We start from the raw sequence: 21,276 nt of genomic DNA on the forward strand, positions 1-21,276 counted from the left end.
TGCTGATTATTGTTAGCGCCGTGGCCGGCGCTTTGATTCTGCTGCTGGTCATCGTGTTTCTGGTCTTCAAACGCCGCCATCTGAGAAAAACCAAAAAGCTGAAGATGGAGCTCCGGGAAACAAAGTGAGCTGTGCCAGGTTTTCTTTAGCAGAGTGAGAAACTAAATGAGGCTTCCACTTGAAGCTCAAGCGAAGATGACAGATTGGCTGTTTGGTTTCGAGTGCTTAACTTGTCACATTCTCAGACACGTTTTGTTCAATAAATCCTCTAAATAGTTTTTTTTTTTTTTCTAGGGATGAAATTGACTCTCTCTCGAGACAAGCCTCCTTTAGGAGACTGAACTCAACTGGCTCAGTTTCACGAATTCAGGTATAAAAAAACCACCTGATGCCTCAAAGATCAGAGACAAACCTCAGGTTGGCACTCGGGTCCGGTTTGGGTGGAGCTGTGGAAGTCCGCAATTACAGTTTGCTGCAGCTTCAAACAAATCAGACTGATGGAGTTCTGCTGTACATGAAACTCAGAGTGAATTGCTTTATTTTTCTGCACTTATGTTTACACATTTTTAAATATGTTAAATATTGTCTCCATATTTTGCAGCCTGAAGATTATGCCTTACTCAGAGTAGACAGCCGCACAAAATACAGCCAAATGTCTCTGGTGAGTTTGAAAACGTCTTGATTGGATGAAAAGGAGTTAAATTGTTACAGTAGCAGGTTTCAAAAAAGATGTATATTAGTTTCCAATAGACTAGTTACATTTTAGAGAATAAAATGAGGATGAAATGATTTGTAAAGCACTTAACAATTGCACTTCAATGAAAATGCAAAGACAAGCAGACATATATATATATCTATATATATATATATATATATATAGATATATATATATATATATATATAGATATATATATATAGATATATATAGATATATATATATAGATATATATATATAGATATATATAGATATATATACAGTACAGACCAAAAGTTTGGACACACTTTTGGTCTGTACTGTAAAAGGAGAGAGAAAAGAATCTAAAAATCTCTTTAAGATGGAGAGCAAAATCATAAAATTATTTTATAAAAAGGCAAATTCAAAAGTACAATTCCACTGGAAGATTTTTTTCACTTATTAAACTCGGAAAATGTTTTGTTTCAAGTGAAAAAAAAATCTGCCATTGGAACTAGAACTTTTTAATCGATATTAAAGAATTACTGACGTAAAACAAACCCCTATATTGTGCTGAAAAGTTATTTGTAGATTTGTTTTATCTTAATTTACTTATAGAAAGACATTTGTGTTACAAAGTAGACCAAAAATACTTGGTAAGATTCTGTGTTTTTGTAGTGCAACAGCATCATGAATACAGTAAATCAGCCTGAAACACAATAATGGGAATATTTAAAGTAGGTTTTAACCATTTGTAAATATGCACTATATTTGTGTTGGTATAATTTACTAAATTTTTATAAAATACATTAAAATTTGTGGCTTTAACATGACAAAATGCCAAGCTTAAGACAAATGAATACTTCCCCAGGTTGCTGGATGTTTATTAAAACTTCCTCCTCCCTGTTTTGCAGGAGCCCCCCCACTATCAGGGCAGCCAGTCCACTCTGGGTGGGAGGTGGGGACCCACGGGAGAGGTTCCACGGGACGAATATGGGCGTCCCGTCGTCTGGACCGATGACAGAGAGTGCCTGAGAGCCGCAGAGATGAACAGGGAGAAGGAGGAGCGCAGGAAACGGGTGGAGTCGTTTGTGAAGAACAGCAACATGTCGCTGGTATGCGTCAGCGCCTGAGTGGTTCTGATGTAGTTGTGTCTGTAATGTGATGGTTTGTTTATGTTTTCAATTTGGTTTGATAGAGACGGAGGAGAAACACAGAAACAAACAAAAGCTGGTAGTCAGCTTCTTCTTTTATTGCTGTGGAGGAAACGGAGACCACTTTTGTTTTTAGGAGAAATTAAATTGAACTTCAGCCCAGTTTTCAAGTCTCTTTAGGTCAAACTTTCACTTTGTAAGTGACATTGCTTTCTAACGTGCTTTTCATTTTTTCTTTTTTGCGACATTTTAAAAGCTTGCTCAGTATTTGAGTGGCAATTCAATGGAAACATAGCTGTTGACTTTGTTTCTCATCTATTTTTGTATTTCTTCATCTCTGGGCATGATGGTGTTGCTTTTTGAGATCTTTAGCCTATTTCATGTTGCCCGACAGTGTCTATTTTAGTTTAATTACACTGGTCAGGCAGGAATCAGGCCTTGTGTGTGACTAGTGGAACTGAATCAGAAAATGTGGTGAATCTCAGTTAATTAATTAACAATGAGAACAACTAAAAGCAGAAGAAACTAGAACTGCAAGCAGTTATAAGGGTTCCTCGCCCAATCCGGCAGGTCCCCTCACTAGTGCACTTTGCCCTTGTGTGTTTCCCGTCGACCTTGGGGTCACTCTGCGCACGTCAACCGAGTTGGCAATTTTTCAGGACGGTTTTCGATCCCAGAAAGTTTCAAATGTAGGATGCAGGATAGTACTAAAAACAAATGTACTGTTGCACCCAATGTCCTTTATTGATCTTCACAGATCGAGCTAAGCTGTGTCTTTTCATCACTTCCTTTAAGCAGAACAAATAACAGAAGAAGTATTGGAGCAAATTTAACTTGTTTTGCCTTTTTCTTCAGGATTCAGGCCTTCCTTCTTCACTGGTTCCCCTGAAGGTCCAGCAGGACGATGGTAACGGTCATAAAGAGCCTGACTTGTGTCACCTACAGGAAGATGACTCTTCCCCAGGCGACGACTCAGTCGTTGAATCCTCCACAATGGAGGAACACGAGGAAGACGAAGGAAGAAGACGGCATTATCTTCAGGGAACTCTCAGTAAGATGTTTTATGAAAGCAATGGGGTCCTCAGACCCAGAGAGAACCCCAATGCCATTCTCCTGCCTTGCCAAAATTATTACAAACCACAAGTTATCTAAACCTTTGACTTTCTTCCATAATTGGAAATGAGAAAAGCCTGTCAGCATTTCTGCTCTGACAGAGACTTTTATTTTGAAAAAACAAAGTATTTAATAACTATGGACAGAAAACCAACAAAGACAATTTTATTTGTTTTTTGACCTCCTAAACTTCTATTCTTTTCTGATTCAGTTCCTCATAATAACAGGAACCTTTTTAAACATTTTTGGGATATTTTTGTGCCATTTACTAAAAGAAGAGAATTTGCTCGACTCTGGAATTGTTGAATCTTGTAAGATCTACAGAGACTTCACTGACTGGAGACTTTTCCTCTAACCAAACATCAGGTCATCTGAATGAGAACTCTCACTGTCATCAAGAAATCTTACAAACTTCAAACTGGATTTACATTACAAACTTGAACTGAATTATTCTACAGAGATAAAAGATTATTAAAACAGATTTATTACATGTTTACTGACACATTGTACTGTACACTCTGCATCAATGGACATGTTACAGTGCATGGTTTCCCCTAGAAAACCTGCTAATCCCAGTGGTAGGACTAGCAAATCCATCAGAACTGTATTTAAAATAAACAAACCATGCTTAGCCTGGTGGCGGCAAGTTAAGCCTGGTGGCCTGCCAGGCTTATAATACTCCAAGGGAAACCTTGCTGTGCCTGAAATGCAATATTAGTGTGCATTTCTAATAATAACTAATTTTGTCATCAGTGGTAGTTCATGTGAGCTAAATGGCTCTCTGTCCAGGGCGTCATACCGCCATGGGGCAGCACCGACACTCCAGAGAGAGTAAAGAAACAGTTATGTCAGTTTTACCTCCAACAAGCTTTCTATTGGTTATTTTCATGTTTAGTAAATGGGAATTGGGCTCCTTCCTATGTTTTACACAATAAAGGCACTGTAGTCAAAATGGCCGTGCACAAGAGGTGGTTGATTAAATGGCTAAAAGTTAAAGGGATTATTAAATTATTCATCAAAGAAGCTGGAATATTTAATTTGCTCTGATATAGAATCTAAACTGTGCTAGTGGCTAAACTTGAGCTGGGTTTTCCTATGCAGATTAAAGATTTGCTAAAACACCATTTTAGGTTTATTATTTTGTTCCTCTATGCAAAAATGTCAAAAAATTTGGGATTTCTTATACTTTTGATTTTTTTCTGACCTGCTCATTGACTGGTTGAATGTGTCCAACCAGGCCCATCAAGCTGAAAATCAATAAGCACTTAAAAACTATTACAGTTAGCTAGGGTTAAATCTATTTTTTACTTAAGTCTTTGCAACAAAATGAAAATAATACTAATAGGTGGAATTTATGTAAAAAAATGTAATAAAGTAATTTTAGCAGCAGTTGGAGTAATTATTGCTTTTCTGTATCGAACTAAAACAGGGACAATGTTTTATGTTTTTGAGTAAATACTCAGCTATGAGTATTTACTCAAAAATACTCATAGCTGAGTATTTTTGAGTCTATAGAGGAGTTTATGATATTTAGTCTTACATAAACTGTTTTTCACTGTATATATTTTTGCTAGATTTCTATGTTCTTTATTGTTTTTCTACGGGTCAAACGGGTTTTGCCACTCGACAAATTTTACTCATTAAAATGTCTCTCTTGATTTATGTACAGGATGCATTTTCCTCTGCAGAATAAAAGCAGTGTGACTCACTTTACTATCTATGGCCATATTGTTATGGCTCATAGGTGGGGCTACATGTGAAACATCAACAGCTACGTGCAGGAACAAATGCATAAAGGGAGGAACTGATAAAAATGAACACATTTGATGAAAAATGGCTAAAATGTGGATTTTATTGGAAAAACATTTTGTTTTGTATGAAGAAACTCTGTTGAACATATTGAAAATTGTTTGTATATGTGTTTTATTGTAAGGAAGTCAAATGTAAATAACTAAGATTTTATTATTAAAATTACAGCGTATGGGATTTTAAAAGCAGTCATTGAGAGGCTGTTGAGGTTTATTGTGGTTCTGACTTTCATGTATTAATGTTTTCTTTTTCCAGCCATGGGAAAATGAAACTGTTGTTATAAAGGAACGATGAGAAACATGAAGATACACCCAGGAGGCAAAAGTTATTGTTTCGCCCAGGAGATTATATGCTCAGCTGCAGGTTGGGCAGGAAATAAATTAGGAATAAAGCAGTGAAGGGGAACCAGAACAGCTGTTTAACTGGGTTTACAAAGATAAATAGATGAGTTTCAAAATTCCAAGCCCATTACCTTTACAGTAATGGGTTGGCTTAGTTAGACACAAAGCTGAAAATTCAGATTAATCCTGCACAAGAGAAAAATAATATAAACCTTATTAAGGAGGCTTTTCCTGTGATGGACTGGGTTAAAATGTCTCAATTAATTTAAAAGAAACAAACTACGACAGCCTCAACTTATTGATGAAGAATTACTATGAGGCAAAATTCAGGGCATAAAGTTTAACAAGAAAAAAAATAATTACATTGGAAATAAAGATTTCAAACTGACAAAAAAAAATCAGAAACTGAAAATAACCCTTTGAATACAAAAAGTAGTTTTAAACATTGTTTTCAGCTTCATATCTTTTTTTCAACTTCAAAAGATTTTTTTTTCACTCTATTTTTTTCTTAATTTGAATAAACTTTATGGCTTCAATTCACCCCCATACATTTCTAGTTTTATGGTGAATTTCTGGTCTTATTCAGGATAACATTTCAGGAAGCCCTGAAACCTGACTGATCAGTGAATTGATAAGCGCAACACTGATTATTTCCAAATATATTTACTGATTAATATAAGAAATACATTTACAACCACTAAACCTTAACCTGCAAAACAGTTTTTATTTTGTGCAAGGAGGGAAAGTGACTAGAAATTTACTTCTTGCTAACTTTTGAAGAGCAACACAAATCTGTCTTTGAATATCATGAATTACTAATTAAATATCTCAAAGAAACTATGATACATTTTGAAAAAATATAAAACTAAAATAAACTGTAAAACTACTTCAGTTAAAGTTGTGCAGTTTGCACAAAGAATGATCTAGAGCTTTCTGCAGCAGAGTGTTTGCATGTTCTCCCTGTGCATTTGTTGGTTCTCTCTCTGGATATTCTCACAGTCCAAAAAATTGTTAGGTCATTTGGCTTCCCTAAACTGGCCCTAGGAGTGTGTGTGTGTGTGTTTGTTTATCGTGTGTCTCCATGTTGCCCTGTGACGGATCAGCGACCTGTCCATGGTGCAGCCACCCGTCTCTCACTCAGGTACTGCTGCACATGGACACACGACTCTGATAAGCAACAAGCAGGTATGAATGAATAAATAATTATAATTAAATGTTAACTCATTCTAAATGTATTACTTTGAAATTATGCTGCTGCATGACGTCTTTTTAAGGCTTTTTACACATCCTTAAAAGGGGAACTAATAATTCCATAAGATGCTGAAGCTCTGTAAATGTTTTAGAACTGAAGCGATTAATCAAATTCATTGTGATTAATCAGTTATTGAACTAATTATCAGCTAACTAAATATATACTCCATTTAAGATGAAAAACCTCATTTGTCTATAAATATGTTCTAACCAGAACTCAATTTGCATTTTTAGCTTCACCTGGTTAAAAGTCTGTAAAAGATCTATTGAGCACCTTTTGCTATCCATTTATTAATCTTAAAAATAAACAGATTAGTAAACAGCATGCTTTTAGCTGTACATACACCTTTTACTACAAATGATCAAGTGTTGAAGGAATGCAGTGTTATTGCAGCTATACAATTATTGTTTTTATTCAAAAAAGTCATTCAATTATTTGCATCTTTTAAAGTTACAGTTTTTTATTTGATTAATCGATTAATAGTCAAAATAAATTACAAAAATAATTAGTTGTGTTAGAATATGTTCTCATCTTAACTTGTCTTTGAGTTATTTTGTGTTATATGTTCATGCATTCTAATTTACGTTGAAAGGTACAGTTGTAAGTTCTGCATCCTGTCACTTTCTGTTTATGTGCATGTTGTACTGCTGTTGTCCACTGGGGGCAGTGAGAGCAAGTTCGTGTGTGTAGGCTGCATTGTTCTAACAAACAAAGAAGTGAAGACGTTGATAACTGGAACGTTGGCAATAAAGTGAACACAGCTATCTAACAAAAGAAGTGTGGTTCATTGTCAAACATGAGTACTGAACAAGAAAACCCAACAGGTTATGGGCCCAGGCACCGCACGGGAGGACGATGGGACAGACTAGTTTTCAACGGAGACGAAAACAACTACGAACTTTGGGAGGTAAAGTTCCTCGCTTACTTAAGAACGCTAGGCCTAAAAGACACCATCCTATCTACCGCGGACCCAGACGAAGAGAAAAACGCGGAATGTTACGCGGAACTAATCCAGGTCCTCGATGATAAGAGCCTGTCGTTGGTGATGAGAGATGCCGCCGACGATGGGAAGAAAGCTCTGCAGATACTACGCGGACATTACGCCAGCCAGGGTAAGCCCAGGATCATCGCCCTTTACACAGAGCTCACGTCCCTACTAAAGGAACCCGGCGAAACAGTGACAGATTATGTTTTACGTGCTGAAAAAGCGATAACGTCTCTGAGAAATGCAAAAGAGGTTATTAGTGACGGACTAATAGCAATGATTCTGAAGGACTCCCAGAATCATACAAACCTTTGCTATTCACACAACACAGAGCACTGAAGATTTGACGCTCACTCAGTTTAAGAGCAGACTTCAAGCTATGAAGAGACAGAAAAGTTTGAAAGCAAACCAAGTCAGATAATGTAATGAAAGTGGACATGACAACAATAAACTGCTACAACTGGACAGCAGCGGGCACATGGCGAGAGACTGCCGCCAAAAGACCGCCAAAATGGTGCAGCTACCACAGAAGCACAACCCACAGTGACGAGACATGCAGAAGAAGATCGAAACGAAAAGATGATGCCAAGCAGACTTCAGACATGCAGGACAACCATGAGGAGGACCAGACCATGGTATTCAAAGTCAGCGGAATCTTCTGTCTGACAACATCAGACTTAATGGAATAATGGTGGACTGTGGAGCCACATCACACATTATCACTGATGAAGAGCTGTTCACAAGAATTGACAAGACTTTTGACCCAAGTAGACATTACATGGAACTGGCAGATGGAAAGAAGATGAACAATGTTGCACTGAAGCGTGGTGATGCACAGATTGAACTGTTGAACTCAAAGGGGAGGTATGTTAAAGTTACTCTGAAAAATGCTTTATTCATCCCATCCTACCCACAGAGCATATTTTCTGTGATATCAGCTACAGCCAATGGAGCCAGTGTAACATTCACAGATGGGCAGAATGAACTGCTGAGTAAAGATGGTACTGTGTTCCCTATTGAGGCTCATGAGAAACTGTATTACCTCAGAATGAAAAGCAATAATGAAGGATGCATTGAGGAAAACTTAAATGACATGATGAGCAGAGATAAAGTGAAGCTAGCTTGTGATCTGAAAACATGGCATGAAATATTAGGACATTGTAACATGGCTGATGTTATGAAATTACAAAATGTGGTGGAGGGAATGAAAGTCACTGACAACAGTAAAATGGAGTGTAACATCTGTACAGAAGGGAAATTTATCAACAGCAGAAACAAAGAGTCAGATGTTAAAACGAGCAAGCCACTAGAGTTGGTTCATACTGACCTATCAGGACCTATTGACCCTACAGGCTTAGAAGGACACAGATATGCGATTTCCTTTACTGATGACTTCTCAGGATCTATTGCAGTCTATTTTCTGAAAAACAAAAGTGATGTGACTAAGGCAACAAAGCAGTTTCTGGCAGACTGTGCACCCTATGGTAATGTTAAGTGTCTTAGGTCAGACAATGGTAGTACACATGTAATGATTTTCAAACACTACTCAGAGATAAAGGCATTAGACATGAAACGTCGTCACCATACTCCCCACACCAAAACGGAAAAGCAGAGAGACAGTGGAGAACGCTCTTTGAAATGGGAAGGTGTATGTTATCAGAAAAGGGCTTACCTAAAGAACTGTGGCCATATGCTGTTCAGTGTGCTGCCCACATTCGCAACAGATGTTATAATAACAGAACCAAAAACACCCCATATTTCTTGATGACAGGAAGAAAGCCCAATCTTTCAAACATGTGGGTATTTGGATCAGAGTGTTACTCATACAACAACCACCACAAGAAATTAGACTCAAGAGGGAAAAGGGACTGTTTTAGGGTACAGCAAGAACAGCCCAGCTTATTTGGTGTACCACCCACAGGCGAGAAAAGTTTCCAGACACAGGCTAGTAAGGTTCATCAAAGAAAGTGGTGTTGACCAACAGACACAGACAGATATTTGGGATGAAGGGATCCAGGATCATAGATACCCGATGCAGGCAAACAGACATGATGTAACACCCTTAACCCAAGATGTTACCCAAAATGTCACCCCAAGTGACAAAGAGGAACTTACTCTTCAAGGAACTCAAAATGCAGAATTTTCAGATGATCTCACTGGGAGTGAAATTGATGGTGATCAAACTCAAACGAAGCAAAGAGATCGTTATCCAAAAAGAGAGAAAAGACCCCCAAAATACCTTGAAGATTACCAATTAGATCCTAAGACTAAAGATGCAACACAAATAACTGTTGATCATTGTTACAGGGCTGTGCTTGGTATCCCTCAAACATTCAGTGAGGCTCAGAAGTCACCACAGGCAGACAGATGGAGACAGGCAATGAGGGACGAAATTGACTCTCTTAAAGAAAACGAAACATTTGAACTGAGCGTTCTACCAGAGGGTAGGAACACAGTTGGAGGGAAGTGGGTATATACACTCAAAGAAAAGGAAGGAAAAGAGATTTTCAAAGCTAGGTATGTAGCAAAAGGCTACAGCCAAACAGAAGGTATAGACTACCATGAAACCTTTGCTCCAACAGCTAACATAACATCAGTGCGAGCATTAATGCAGATAGCAGTTCAGAACAACCTTAAAGTACATCAGATGGATGTCAAAACAGCTTATTTGCATGCCCCAATTGACGAAGAAATTTACTTGGAACAGCCCGAGGGGTTTGAACAACAAACAAAAACAGGACAGAAATATGTGTATAAGTTAAAGAAATCTCTGTATGGATTAAAACAATCTGGAAGAAATTGGTACAAACTCCTGAATGATCATCTTGAACAAAACAACTTTGAAAGGAACCTAGTTGATCATTGTGTGTATAGAAAACAAACAGAAAATGACACGGTTATTGTGCTCATTTGGGTGGACTTGATCATTGCTGCTAACAGCATTGATGTTTTGGACAGTTTCAAAGAAACAATGAAATCAAAGTTCAACATGAAGGACTTAGGCAAAATATCACATTTTTTAGGCATTCATTTTGAACAAAAAGAAGATGAAATAAAAATGAGCCAAAAGAAGTACATCCTAAAAATGTTGGAAAAATATGGAATGTTGGACTGCAAACCAAGATCCACCCCATGCGAACTAAAACTTGATCACAAAGAAAATCGTGACTGCGATGAAACAAAAATAATGAATCCTACAGACTATCGTGAGATAGTAGGTAGTCTGATTTATGCCATGACCTGCACCAGACCAGACATCAGTTGGATAGTGAGCAAACTTTCCCAGACTTTAGCTAAACCTATGACAGAGGATTTAGTGAATGCTAAACATGTTTTGAGGTATCTGAAAGGTACTTGTGACTATGAACTAAGTTTCAAGAAAAACAATGAAGACTTGAACCTCATAGCCTACAGTGACTCTGACTGGGCATCCTCAGTAGAGGACAGACGCAGCACCACAGGTTATTGTTTTAGTTTAACGTCACAAGGTCCAGCCATTTCCTGGAAATCCAAGAAACAACCAACTGTGGCTCTTTCCACCTGTGAGGCTGAATACATTGGGTTAACAGCTGCTACACAAGAAAGTCTACATTTAAGTCAACTCTTAAATGGTATTGATAGCAAAAAGTACAGCTGTACAACGCTTCATGGTGATAACCAAGGGGCCATTGCATTGTGTAAGAACCCTGTGAACAGACAGAGATCCAAACACATTGATGTGAAGTATCATTTTATACGTGATGCATTGAGAGAAGGGAAAATAAATGTGGTGTACTGCCCATCTGAAAATATGGTTGCTGATATCTTAACCAAACCTGCACCAAAAGCAAAATTCCTGAAATTCAAAGGATGGTTTTTTGGACATTAAGTATTTGAAGGTAAAGAAGATGAGAACAAGGGAGGGTGTTAGAATATGTTCTCATCTTAACTTGTCTTTGAGTTATTTTGTGTTATATGTTCATGCATTCTAATTTACGTTGAAAGGTACAGTTGTAAGTTCTGCATCCTGTCACTTTCTGTTTATGTGCATGTTGTACTGCTGTTGTCCACTGGGGGCAGTGAGAGCAAGTTCGTGTGTAGGCTGCATTGTTCTAACAAACAAAGAAGTGAAGACGTTGATAACTGGAACGTTGGCAATAAAGTGAACACAGCTATCTAACAAAAGAAGTGTGGTTCATTGTCAAACATGAGTACTGAACAAGAAAACCCAACAAGTTGTAACCTCAAAATGTTTTTCATAATGAAAAAAACATATGGATATTCAATCACAATAAAAGAATTAGTATTTGTCTTAAAATCCTAAAAGGTCAATGGTATTATAAAACACTTCCACAGAAAGAATTAGCTACAATATTGCAGTAACATGGAAACACAGTAAATTGTAGTTTTTATTGTCTTCTCTGTAATTGAATTAAAACATTTTAAGAAAGAGCCTCCTTGTGAGTTCGTTGATGAGTGCGCAGGTTACTCCTCTGGGAAAAACTCTTGCCACACATTTCACACGTGTACGGTTTCTCCCCGGTGTGAATTCGCTGATGGATCTGCAGATGGCTGATGCGGTCGAAGCTTTTACCGCAGAAAGGGCAGATGTACCATTTCTCCTTGATGCGTCGACTTGCTGCAATTTTGTGAACCTCCTGCTCATTTAAAGCAAACAGACTGCTGTCGGGGTTGAAAGCTAACACGTTTTTAGTTCGCTGTTGTTTCTCTAAAAAGAACCCAACAGCTGTTTCTCTTTCTGCATGGTGTGATGTTTGCTGACTTGGTTGTGATTGGCTGAAAGTCAAGGGAGCACTGGATTTACTTGAAGCACCTTGAAGCGTCCTGCTGTCCCTCGCGAGCCGATCAGAATGAGCAACCTCTGCTGAGTTATCGAAGATGTCCAGAGAGTTTTGAATAAGTAATATTTCTGAGTCCAGATTGTGTGAAAGCTGGTTTGGTTCGAAGAAGCAGTCAGAATCATCCTCCGTGTCGCTGTCTCCCACTGAAACAGACACCCAGTGTTGGGTCTCTTGTTCTGGTGCTGCTTCAGCACATCGTTGGAGTCGTTCATGATGACCCACTATGCTGATTCTGGGATTCAAATCCACTTCCTGTTCCACAATCTCAACGTCATCATCCTCTTCCAGCTTCACTACAGATTCCTCATCGTTTCTATCTTCGGATTCACAGAGATCCGACTTGCATTGCTTTGCAGCACTTTCATTATCTTCCATCTGAAGAGGTAGCAGTGCTTCAGTATTCCCTGAAGAGTCTGCTTTATCCCGAAAGCTCTGATCTGATGGCAGTGTCTGGACTGATTCTACTGAAAGCCCTGAAATAAAATAAAGAAAAAGCCATCTTAATGAGAATGAAATGTAAAAGGGAGTCATCTCAGGAAGTTTAAGCAACAAAATGAATAATCTACAAATTAAATCAATTGTACCAGCGAGCTGTATATTATAATAAAATTCATTATTATTATTTATCATGTGTAGAGCATGTGTTACACTGTTACTCACATGAAAAATTCAGATGCATCTAAATAAATTCACTGCAAGTTTAATTTCAGTATTCCAAATCAAAACTGAAGTTTATTTCATTACAACAGAGTGATATATTTCAAGCATTTATGCATGTTAAACTGAATGGCTTACAACTAATAAAAACTCAAAATTTGAATATTACATAATTGCAACAAAAGAATTTGTAATGCAGAAATCTCAGTGATATTTTAAGTAAAATTCTAACTTCTAGATAAACTAAATTGGGGTTTTTTTTAAGCTAAAAGCATCAAAAATAATTTCTTGAAATATGGTGTGCAGTGTGTGCAACGAATTAATGCATTAGTTTTACATGACTACTAAAATAAATTAGATTGCTTTAATTCATTGAGCTACAACTGCTCTTACCATGGTATCAACAATATTCTCTAATTAAAATTCTATGTCATGCATATAGCTGCAATTGCGGAAAAATATTAGGGCCATTATAAAAAGATTTCTGACTTTAATCTAAGTATTTAGATGTTAAAGTCAGAATACTTGGATTTTTCCAGTGGGGCTGTTCCTACCTTCGCCGGCAGGTGGCGGCAAATTATTTTGCTGCTCTCTCCTTGGTAAAGATGAGGACTTTGCTGCTTGCGAAAGAGCCGTTAAACGCTCGTTTTCCATTGATATCAGCTTTCTGTTCAGGGCTTTAATTTCGCTCTCTCTCCGAAGAAGCTCCACCTGAACCACAGCGAAACCCTCCTCCCACAGCTTGCTGATTTCCATAACGGCCGCTTTAGCCAGCATCTCCATTATGGAGGTTAGCTTGCTCTGGAAAGCCACACAGTTGTTGTTGTTGTTGTTGTTGCTGCTGCTGTTAGCCATGTTGCTTCGGTTCGCTGGCTAAAGCAACGTCAGTAGGCTTTTACAGGACTTTTATATGCGCCAACAAATCCAACAGCAGCAGAAGTTCTCACCTTAAAAGTTCACATTTACTGATTTGAGGCCAAACCATGGATGTGTAATACAGTAGAAACAGGAAACGGTCATGATCACATGATAACGATATATGGCGCTCTTTATTGGCTACAATTTCTGACCAGGAGAATATGACATTATGAAAGTCAATAGTGCTTCTCGTGTTTGTCCACTAGGTGGGGCTGCCTTTCCATATTATTGAAAAGAATGTTTTACAAAGTAAAATAAATATTTTTCAAGTATATAATTTGTAGACAAGTGTTTTAAACACACAAGCAATGACCAGTCTTATTCAAATTCCAAATCCAAAATATTTTTTCAACCAAAAAGAAAAATTAAATGTTGTAGATGTTGTTGACATATGTAATGCATGCAGTATACTTGCAACCTAATTACTGGTCTGGAAGGTCCCATCATGTTTTACTGCCATTTACCAAAGTTCACTCCTCTCTACTTTAGTGAAGACGTCAACTAATGGCTCTAAAAGAGAACAACTACTAGTCAATCAGTCTTTATTTATAGAGCACCTTTAATATGTTCAATGTAAGTAACAACAACGGGCATGATAATAGCAAAAACAATGAGTGGAAAAGCAAAATCTGAAAAAAATAAAAATAAAATACAGCTACAGACTGTTTTAATGGCAATGAGCCAGAAGAAGCAGAGGTACCACATCTAAATATTGATTCTAATTAAGATTTGAGTTAAAACTGTCTTCACAAATAACTAAAACTAACTAACTATAAACGTTATTCTGCATTGTACATTGTATTGCTCCGTCCATCTATAATATTCACATACACATAATGGATGTTTACCACAGTTGATTGCGGTCTATAAATATATAGATGGACGGAAAGCTGGAAAATATTCAACTAACTGTTTCTTTAATATTAATTCCAGCTATTTAAACCGTAATGAGCGCATTTCCAACTTCTAACGCGACAAAGCAGCTCGCACGCTGATTGGCTGACAGACGTGCCCTTCCAAAGTGGGCGGAGTCAGAGCGGGGAGACGACGGAGCTGTCAAACACCGACAGTCGTTTGAAATATTATCAGAGGAGCGGATAACAAAACCGCAACACTTTACCAATGTGTAGACTAATTAACGACAGGGGCAGACTTTGTGTTAGATTTTGGTGTTTAACCGCTGGATAAAGGACTTCTAAGCCGTCGCTGGGAGCAACTTGTTGTTAAGTGCGTGTTTTGCAGGCTCTCCCTCGTAGGCTAATGTGTGTTAGCTCTTCGCTCCGCTTTAGTTTTGTTGACAAAACCAGTCCATTCGCTATCGTTGAGCTAGCGGCGGTGTTTCGGAGTTAGCTCGTCATTTTCTCAGAAATGTATCCGGGTACAAGCATGGAGCCCAGCCCGGACTGTTCCTGGAAACTCCTCCGTGAATTAAAACTAAGTGAGTAAAACTTTGAACACCAACAGGGGCAAACCTTAATAATGGCCACTGCCTCTGGTATTTGTTTACATTTTCCCTCCGGAGTTTTCATTACACGTTTAGCAAATTAACATTAGTCAGTCTAGCGGTGTATGTATTTTACCCACTTGTCTAATTGCTATAATTTACATCCAGGTAGTGACAGGTTTTTGCTGCCCGCCCCATTAGTTTGTTCATTACTTGTACGCCATTGAAGGTTGACTGACTCACTTACACTATGTGCAAACATCCACATACACATAGTGGATGTTTACCACAGTTGATTGCGGTCAGATATGAGACTGTTTTGCGTTTTTGTTTTGTGTGACCTTGCTAAATGTTTTGCTATTGTTGACTTGTGTGAACGAAAGGAACATCTAAAAGATCACTGAAATGTTTAAAGTGCTTTGCAGAAATTGTGTGGAGAGGCAAAAACGCTAATTCTAATGTATCCCATCCTTTTCAAACCAAATTCACTTGATTTATAAAGCACATTTAAAAAAAAAATGATTACAGTATTGTTCAGTAATAGAAAAATAAATGACTGATTGCAAAAAAGGCTCAGACAATAATAATGATAAGGAAACCTAGTGGGAATTTATGTATTTTAAACAGTTTGTTTTCAAAGTGTGCACTGCTACTGACTAATCCTCAAAGTGTTTGGCATCCCTTTGTAGAAACAGCTGCCATGAAGTGTTGGGATAACTGTTAATAAATCTTTTACATCACTGTGGAGAAGTTCTGCCCCACTCTTAGTTGCAGAATTGTTTTGATTCGGCTACATTGAAGGGTTTTCACGCATTAATGCTTGTTTAAGGTCATGCCACATCTTCTCAATCAGATATAAGTACTTACTTTGACCAGGACACTAAAACATTGTCTTTCTGAGGTGGTCTTGCTTGTGTTCTGTTTTCTGCTGCTCAACCAAAGTGCAGAGCAGCCCCAGACCATCACACCACCACCACCGTTTTCACAGGTCAATATGACCTTTTTTTGAAATGCTATATTGGTTTTATGTCACACTCATCAGTAAACATGCCTTCATAAAAAGACACACTTCTGACTACAAAATGGTTTCTAGGGAGGTATTGGAGGTGATTAAGAAGGTTTTGGTGAAAGTCAGATCTGCCCTTGTTTAAGTTTTAACTTTTAGATGAATACCAATCAGTCTGCTAGTTATTGTTAAATCATGAAGACTGACCTTGATAGAACTTGGTTAGGCATGCAGTTCTTTAGATAAGGTAGTGTTGTTGGAGTAATTTTGTGGCCAGGCCACTTCTGGGGTGGCTCAATACTGTTCCATGTGTTTTCCACTTGTGGATAATGGCTCTCGCTGCACTTCACTGGATTCCCAAAGCCGTAGAAATGGTTTTGTCACCATTTTCTGACTGTCAATTGCTTTATTTTTGATTGGTTCTTGAATTTCTGTAGTTCTGGGCATGATGCATTGCTATTTAAGGTCCGTTAGCCTACTTTATGTTGTCAGATATGTTTTGTCACTTCTTGATTCACCAGGTCTGGCAGTAATAAAACCTGGTTGTGTCTCAGAATATGTTACTATTTTATGTACACTCTTAATGAGTAAAATAATTTTAAACTCTGTTCTGTATTTACACTGCTCGTTACCTTTGCTTGTTACTACAAGTTGCTTGATGATTTGATACATTCAGGTTGGACAGAAAAACATAATCAGATGAGATCACAGCATCATAGAGTGAATCAAGCTGGTCCCAAGAGGGGTCCTTGAGGAACACCAGAATTAACAGCTGGACAGGAGGAAAAATCTTCCCAGTTTCATATTGACAACCAAGCTATTTCCTGAAACCTTACTGGGAATTTTTGGTAATTTAGAATTAAACTAGTTAAGTTTATACATGAAGAAATGGCAGCTGGGAGATTGGTCTGCAGTTATTTAATTCTTTGTAGTGACATTAAACTATTTGCCGCAACCATCACATCATAACAACACTTATCTTTTGATTTATTGATGACATGTCCCATTAGCCTGTAATCCACTAGGACACAGCTGGATAGCTGTTCAGCGCCCTTCTCCAACCACTCCTACAGTATTTGGCCTGAGGCTGCTTTGGTGTTATGCCCCATCTGTTTTGAAGTAGCAACAGGCCACATTCTACACACAGAAAAAAAGCCAGACTTTTACATTTCCACCCTTTCCCACTCAGTGTCCCTTTAGTGTGGTATTCTAAATGCATACCATTGGAATACGAAGCCAGCAGGGTATAGTTTGGAAACAAATATAGTAATCAACATGGGTGGTTTTTGCCTATATTTGTATTTTATCACTGGAAACATCATTGAGGGTTATTATAGATGTAAAAAAAATACATGTATGAGATATATGAGCTTATTTTGCTTGTTTATTTCATGATATGAATTCCTCATCACTGGATCGTTGCCAATATGGAAAATGCAAAAACTTTCCGTGATTCTTGCAGACTCTGTATTGCAGAGGTCTGTGGAGCTGCAGATCCTTATTAGTAGCTTTTAATAACTTGGTGGAAAATATCATGGAACTGAGCAGAGTTTGTGTACATAAAGCTAAAAAAAGGCTACGTTTAATAGCTCTTCAGGAAGTATTTGGATAGAATTTGTGCAACAGAATGGCACCAAAAGTTCAAGGAATACGTTTAGTAAATTAGTGTTTTTGTTATTGGGCTGCAAATGGTGCTTGTTTTTAAATTTTTCGATCAATATGGAGCATTCATTCAAGAAATACATCCATTCTCTTCTTGTAAAAGTCTGATGTTATTCTTGGTTTTAAAAACTAAAATTTTACTTTGTCAATTTCAATAGCGAGCTAATCAACTTTATAGAGTAAATATTTATTGCATTTACGTTTTTATAGATCTAGAAAAATGTGGTTTTTGTAGGAGGAAAGCTCAATGACTCTCTGGATTGTAAAAAGTTGCTGATTCCTGATCTAAACAGTTATTTATCCAAATATAGCCATTCATTTTTCTTTGCTAGTTGTGTAAAACATCACGTCTAATACTATAAAACTATACTGAGATAAAAGTGTTGATGGTGATTATTGGTTCCAATATGGAAGTCTTTTAAGAACATAGATATTCAAACTCAAAGAGGAAAAAAGTACAAATATATTTCAAACCTTGACTGTTGTCAAACAAAACATTTTTTATCTCTTATCTATCTCTTAGTGAGTTTGTTTACTTTCAGATCAACAAAGCAGCTTTTGACCTTAACGTAAAAACTTATGATCAGATGTTTACCTAAAGTTGCAGCGTCTTACAAATGTAAATGTATTCTAACTGTTCTAGCTTCTGCACAACACAACGCTCAGTTGAACTTATTACTTATTTATGCCTGGTTCACATAGCAAGATTTAAAAATTGTCAATTGATTTTCTAAACCTGAGAAACCCCCACATATGGCAATTTAAAAAAATTATAAATATAACAGGTTTGGTCCAACAGTATGTGGTGTACAGACAACATGCCACACAAACTTCACTCACCAACATTACCATATCAGATGGAAAATCCTGCAAAGCCTCTTTAGCGCAAACAAGAGGTTAGAGTAAATAAATATGCCAGACGAGGAAGAAGCAACGGTGATTGTGGACTATTTTAAACAGAAAAAAAACAAGACAAAAAGACAGCTCTAATGTCTACCGGACTTTAGTGTGTCGTTTGAGCAGTCCAAATGGATCAGATCACTCTGACCACACTATGTATGGCAGGAATATCTCCTGAAATTATCTGTAAAGCCATCACAATAACCAGAACGTCTTTCAGATTGGCAAAAAGGGAAGAGCGGGTCAAAAATCAGCATATCGGTAATTATCTTGCCCTTGTTTAAGGGTACTGGAGGAAATGTTGCTGAACACAAATGCACACTTTTTAGATTTGTACTGTAGTTACAAAAATTAAAACAAGTTTTAGTTTATAACTTTACATGTGCTGACGGCCATCACATATATCAGGAGTGCCCAAAGTTGGTCCTCAAGGGCCGGCATCCTGCTTGTTCTAGTTCTCTCCCTGGTGGTAATAACAACCTTCTCAGCATGTCAGTGTTCTCCTAAGGCCTCTAATGAGCCACCATTTGATCCAGGTGTGTTAAACCAGGGAGAGAACTAAAACACACAGGATGCTGGCCCTCGTGGATCGACTTTGGGCAGCCCTGACATACAGTATATGTTTCGTTCTATTAGTCTGCCAAATGAAATCCCAGTAAAATACTTTGAAGTTTGTAGTTTCTAGGAAGCCACTGTATATAAAACATACTGCAGGATGATCCAATTAGTGGTTCTTTTGGTCCATAAACTGTCGTTCTACATTTATATATTTGTCAGAAGTCAGAGCTTTACTTTAACGTCTTGTTGTTGCGCTTAGCTGCCCCTGCTCTGCAGGAATTCTGCTGGAGCCCAAAACGGCACACTGAGGTTAGTGTTTTGTAAGATGCTGCAAAAACCTCTGGTCTGCATGATGGAAACTCTAAATAGCACCAGCATTCTCTGCATAGCTTAATTGGATTGTTGCTCTATTTATATATGACCTGATTATGGTAACAAAAGGGCTGCTTGCATGTCAGCTTCTTTTGCAAGATTATTTGAAGATTCAATTCAGTTTAGTTTAGCCACACAATTTGAATTTCCATTGTTTATTAAGGGGTTACTTTCAAAAAGCAAAGGTAGTATCTTTCCTCAAAACTGAAGTAATCCTTATTTAAGGAGATTTTCTTTTTTACCTTCTACAGCAGGTGTGAGATGGTATGAGATTCTTACCAAACTGTACTTTTGTAGTAGAAGTACAGTATTCTCAGTATTCTCAGTATTATTGTATTTAAACAGTGGTGTCCCTAGGAGGGGGGCAGAAGGGGCCATGCCTCACTCTTGAAAACTGCTGGCCATCCTACTTTGCTGCCCTGAAAATGATGTTCATTTTATAGAAAGGCATACAACTTCATCATTCTCAATGAAGACATAAATGTAAATATCAATCAATCAATCAATCAATCAATCAATCATAATAATAATAACAAAAATTGCTATTTCATTACTTTGGCTGAATTATGATAAACTGCCTTATTAGCAAAACTGCTACAGTGCTTTCATAGACTTAAGCTTTTTTGTCAAAGGTAGCAAACATCTCATTCATATTTAGCTCTTTAACTTTTAGTTAATTAGAAGAGTTTGAAACGGGAGGGAGAGGCAGACAACTCTGTGTGGGAGCCGAGAACAGATAGAAGAAACAAAAAGTTATGCCTTTATTTCTCACTGTCTACAACATAGAACCTTTAAAACCACAAAATACAATCTGAATATTTTTCTATATAAACCCTGGTGCTTTAAGTGTTATGTTTAAGTTATAATACCCCCCAGATATTCATTTCTATCTACTTGTTGGTTCTCAGTCATCCAGGACATCCCCAATCTAAAAAAAAGCTTAAAAATAAAGCAATTTAACAAGTTATAATTTAAACAGGCCATAAGTTGTATTGGGAGCCATTTCAATAAGTCAGTGTTTATGAGGAACTTTATTCCTCATAAACTCATTAAAGCTTTTTTATTTAGAACCTTACATTTTTGTAAAGGTGTAGCAGAGATTAGATCAGTGAGACTGAACAAAAGTTGCATAGAATTTTAGTTTTATTTCTCAATAGTTTGTTTTTATGGATTCCTAGTCATTTTTGATCCTGGAGCTTGAATATATTGCGTTACATTTCACTGTAACTTTGCCGACCCCCCCCAAAATTGCTCTTAAGAAATTTTCCTGTTTATAGTCCCCTCCAGTAACAAGATGGGATTTACGCCCTTGAACAGTGTGACAGTTTAAAAGATTAATTGGTTGCATCCCACAGGATGATGCTGTCACCACCATGTTTAGTCTTTCTTTCTTTTCTTTATAATCAGTAATATTTGCAGACATTTTTCTCCTGTCAACAAGGGAAAAGTGCAGCTTCCCTCTCAGCACAGAAACAGGGGCAACAAAAAGAGGAAAACTATTTATTCCATCTCATTAGGATGATTTTAAACTGTAGCTACAATATGATGGTAAATTTCATTGCTTAGTAAGTTTTAGAAACTTGAATAACTT

The 21,276-nt window shown here is 37.4% G+C and overlaps 2 protein-coding genes across 4 annotated transcripts in view; one reads left to right on the forward strand and one right to left on the reverse strand.

Moving 5' to 3' along the window:
* Nucleotides 1-6,256: 6,256 nt before the first annotated feature.
* Nucleotides 6,257-21,276, forward strand: part of tesk2 (testis associated actin remodelling kinase 2) — a 45,837-nt gene continuing 30,817 nt past the window's right edge. For 2 of the 3 annotated variants that reach the window (XM_044133723.1, XM_044133725.1), the window contains exon 1: nucleotides 14,709-15,181. The gene's annotated coding sequence lies outside the window, so the exon portion shown is untranslated. Of the gene's footprint in view, nucleotides 6,276-14,708; nucleotides 15,182-21,276 lie in introns of those variants that run through there. The other variant, XM_044133724.1, reaches the window with a different exon arrangement.
* LOC122840927 (zinc finger protein 235) lies at nucleotides 11,703-13,855 on the reverse strand. The gene is made up of 2 exons (XM_044133726.1): nucleotides 13,380-13,855; nucleotides 11,703-12,641 (listed from the first exon to the last, which is right to left on the reverse strand). The coding sequence occupies exons 1-2, from the start codon at nucleotides 13,678-13,680 to the stop codon at nucleotides 11,749-11,751; spliced, it is 1,194 nt and encodes a 397-aa protein (XP_043989661.1). The 5' UTR covers nucleotides 13,681-13,855; the 3' UTR covers nucleotides 11,703-11,748.

Source organism: Gambusia affinis, linkage group LG12, assembly GCF_019740435.1.
Source record: "Gambusia affinis linkage group LG12, SWU_Gaff_1.0, whole genome shotgun sequence".
Classification (NCBI taxonomy): Eukaryota; Metazoa; Chordata; class Actinopteri; order Cyprinodontiformes; family Poeciliidae; genus Gambusia; species Gambusia affinis.

Excerpts from the sequence above, each read along its gene's own strand:
- LOC122840927 (XM_044133726.1), bottom strand. The coding sequence starts at position 13,680 with ATGGCTAACAGCAGCAGCAACAACAACAACAACAACAACTGTGTGGCT. Across the intron at positions 12,642-13,379 it reads GCCGCCACCTGCCGGCGAAG|GGCTTTCAGTAGAATCAGTC; the intron begins GTAGGAACAGCC and ends ATTTTATTTCAG.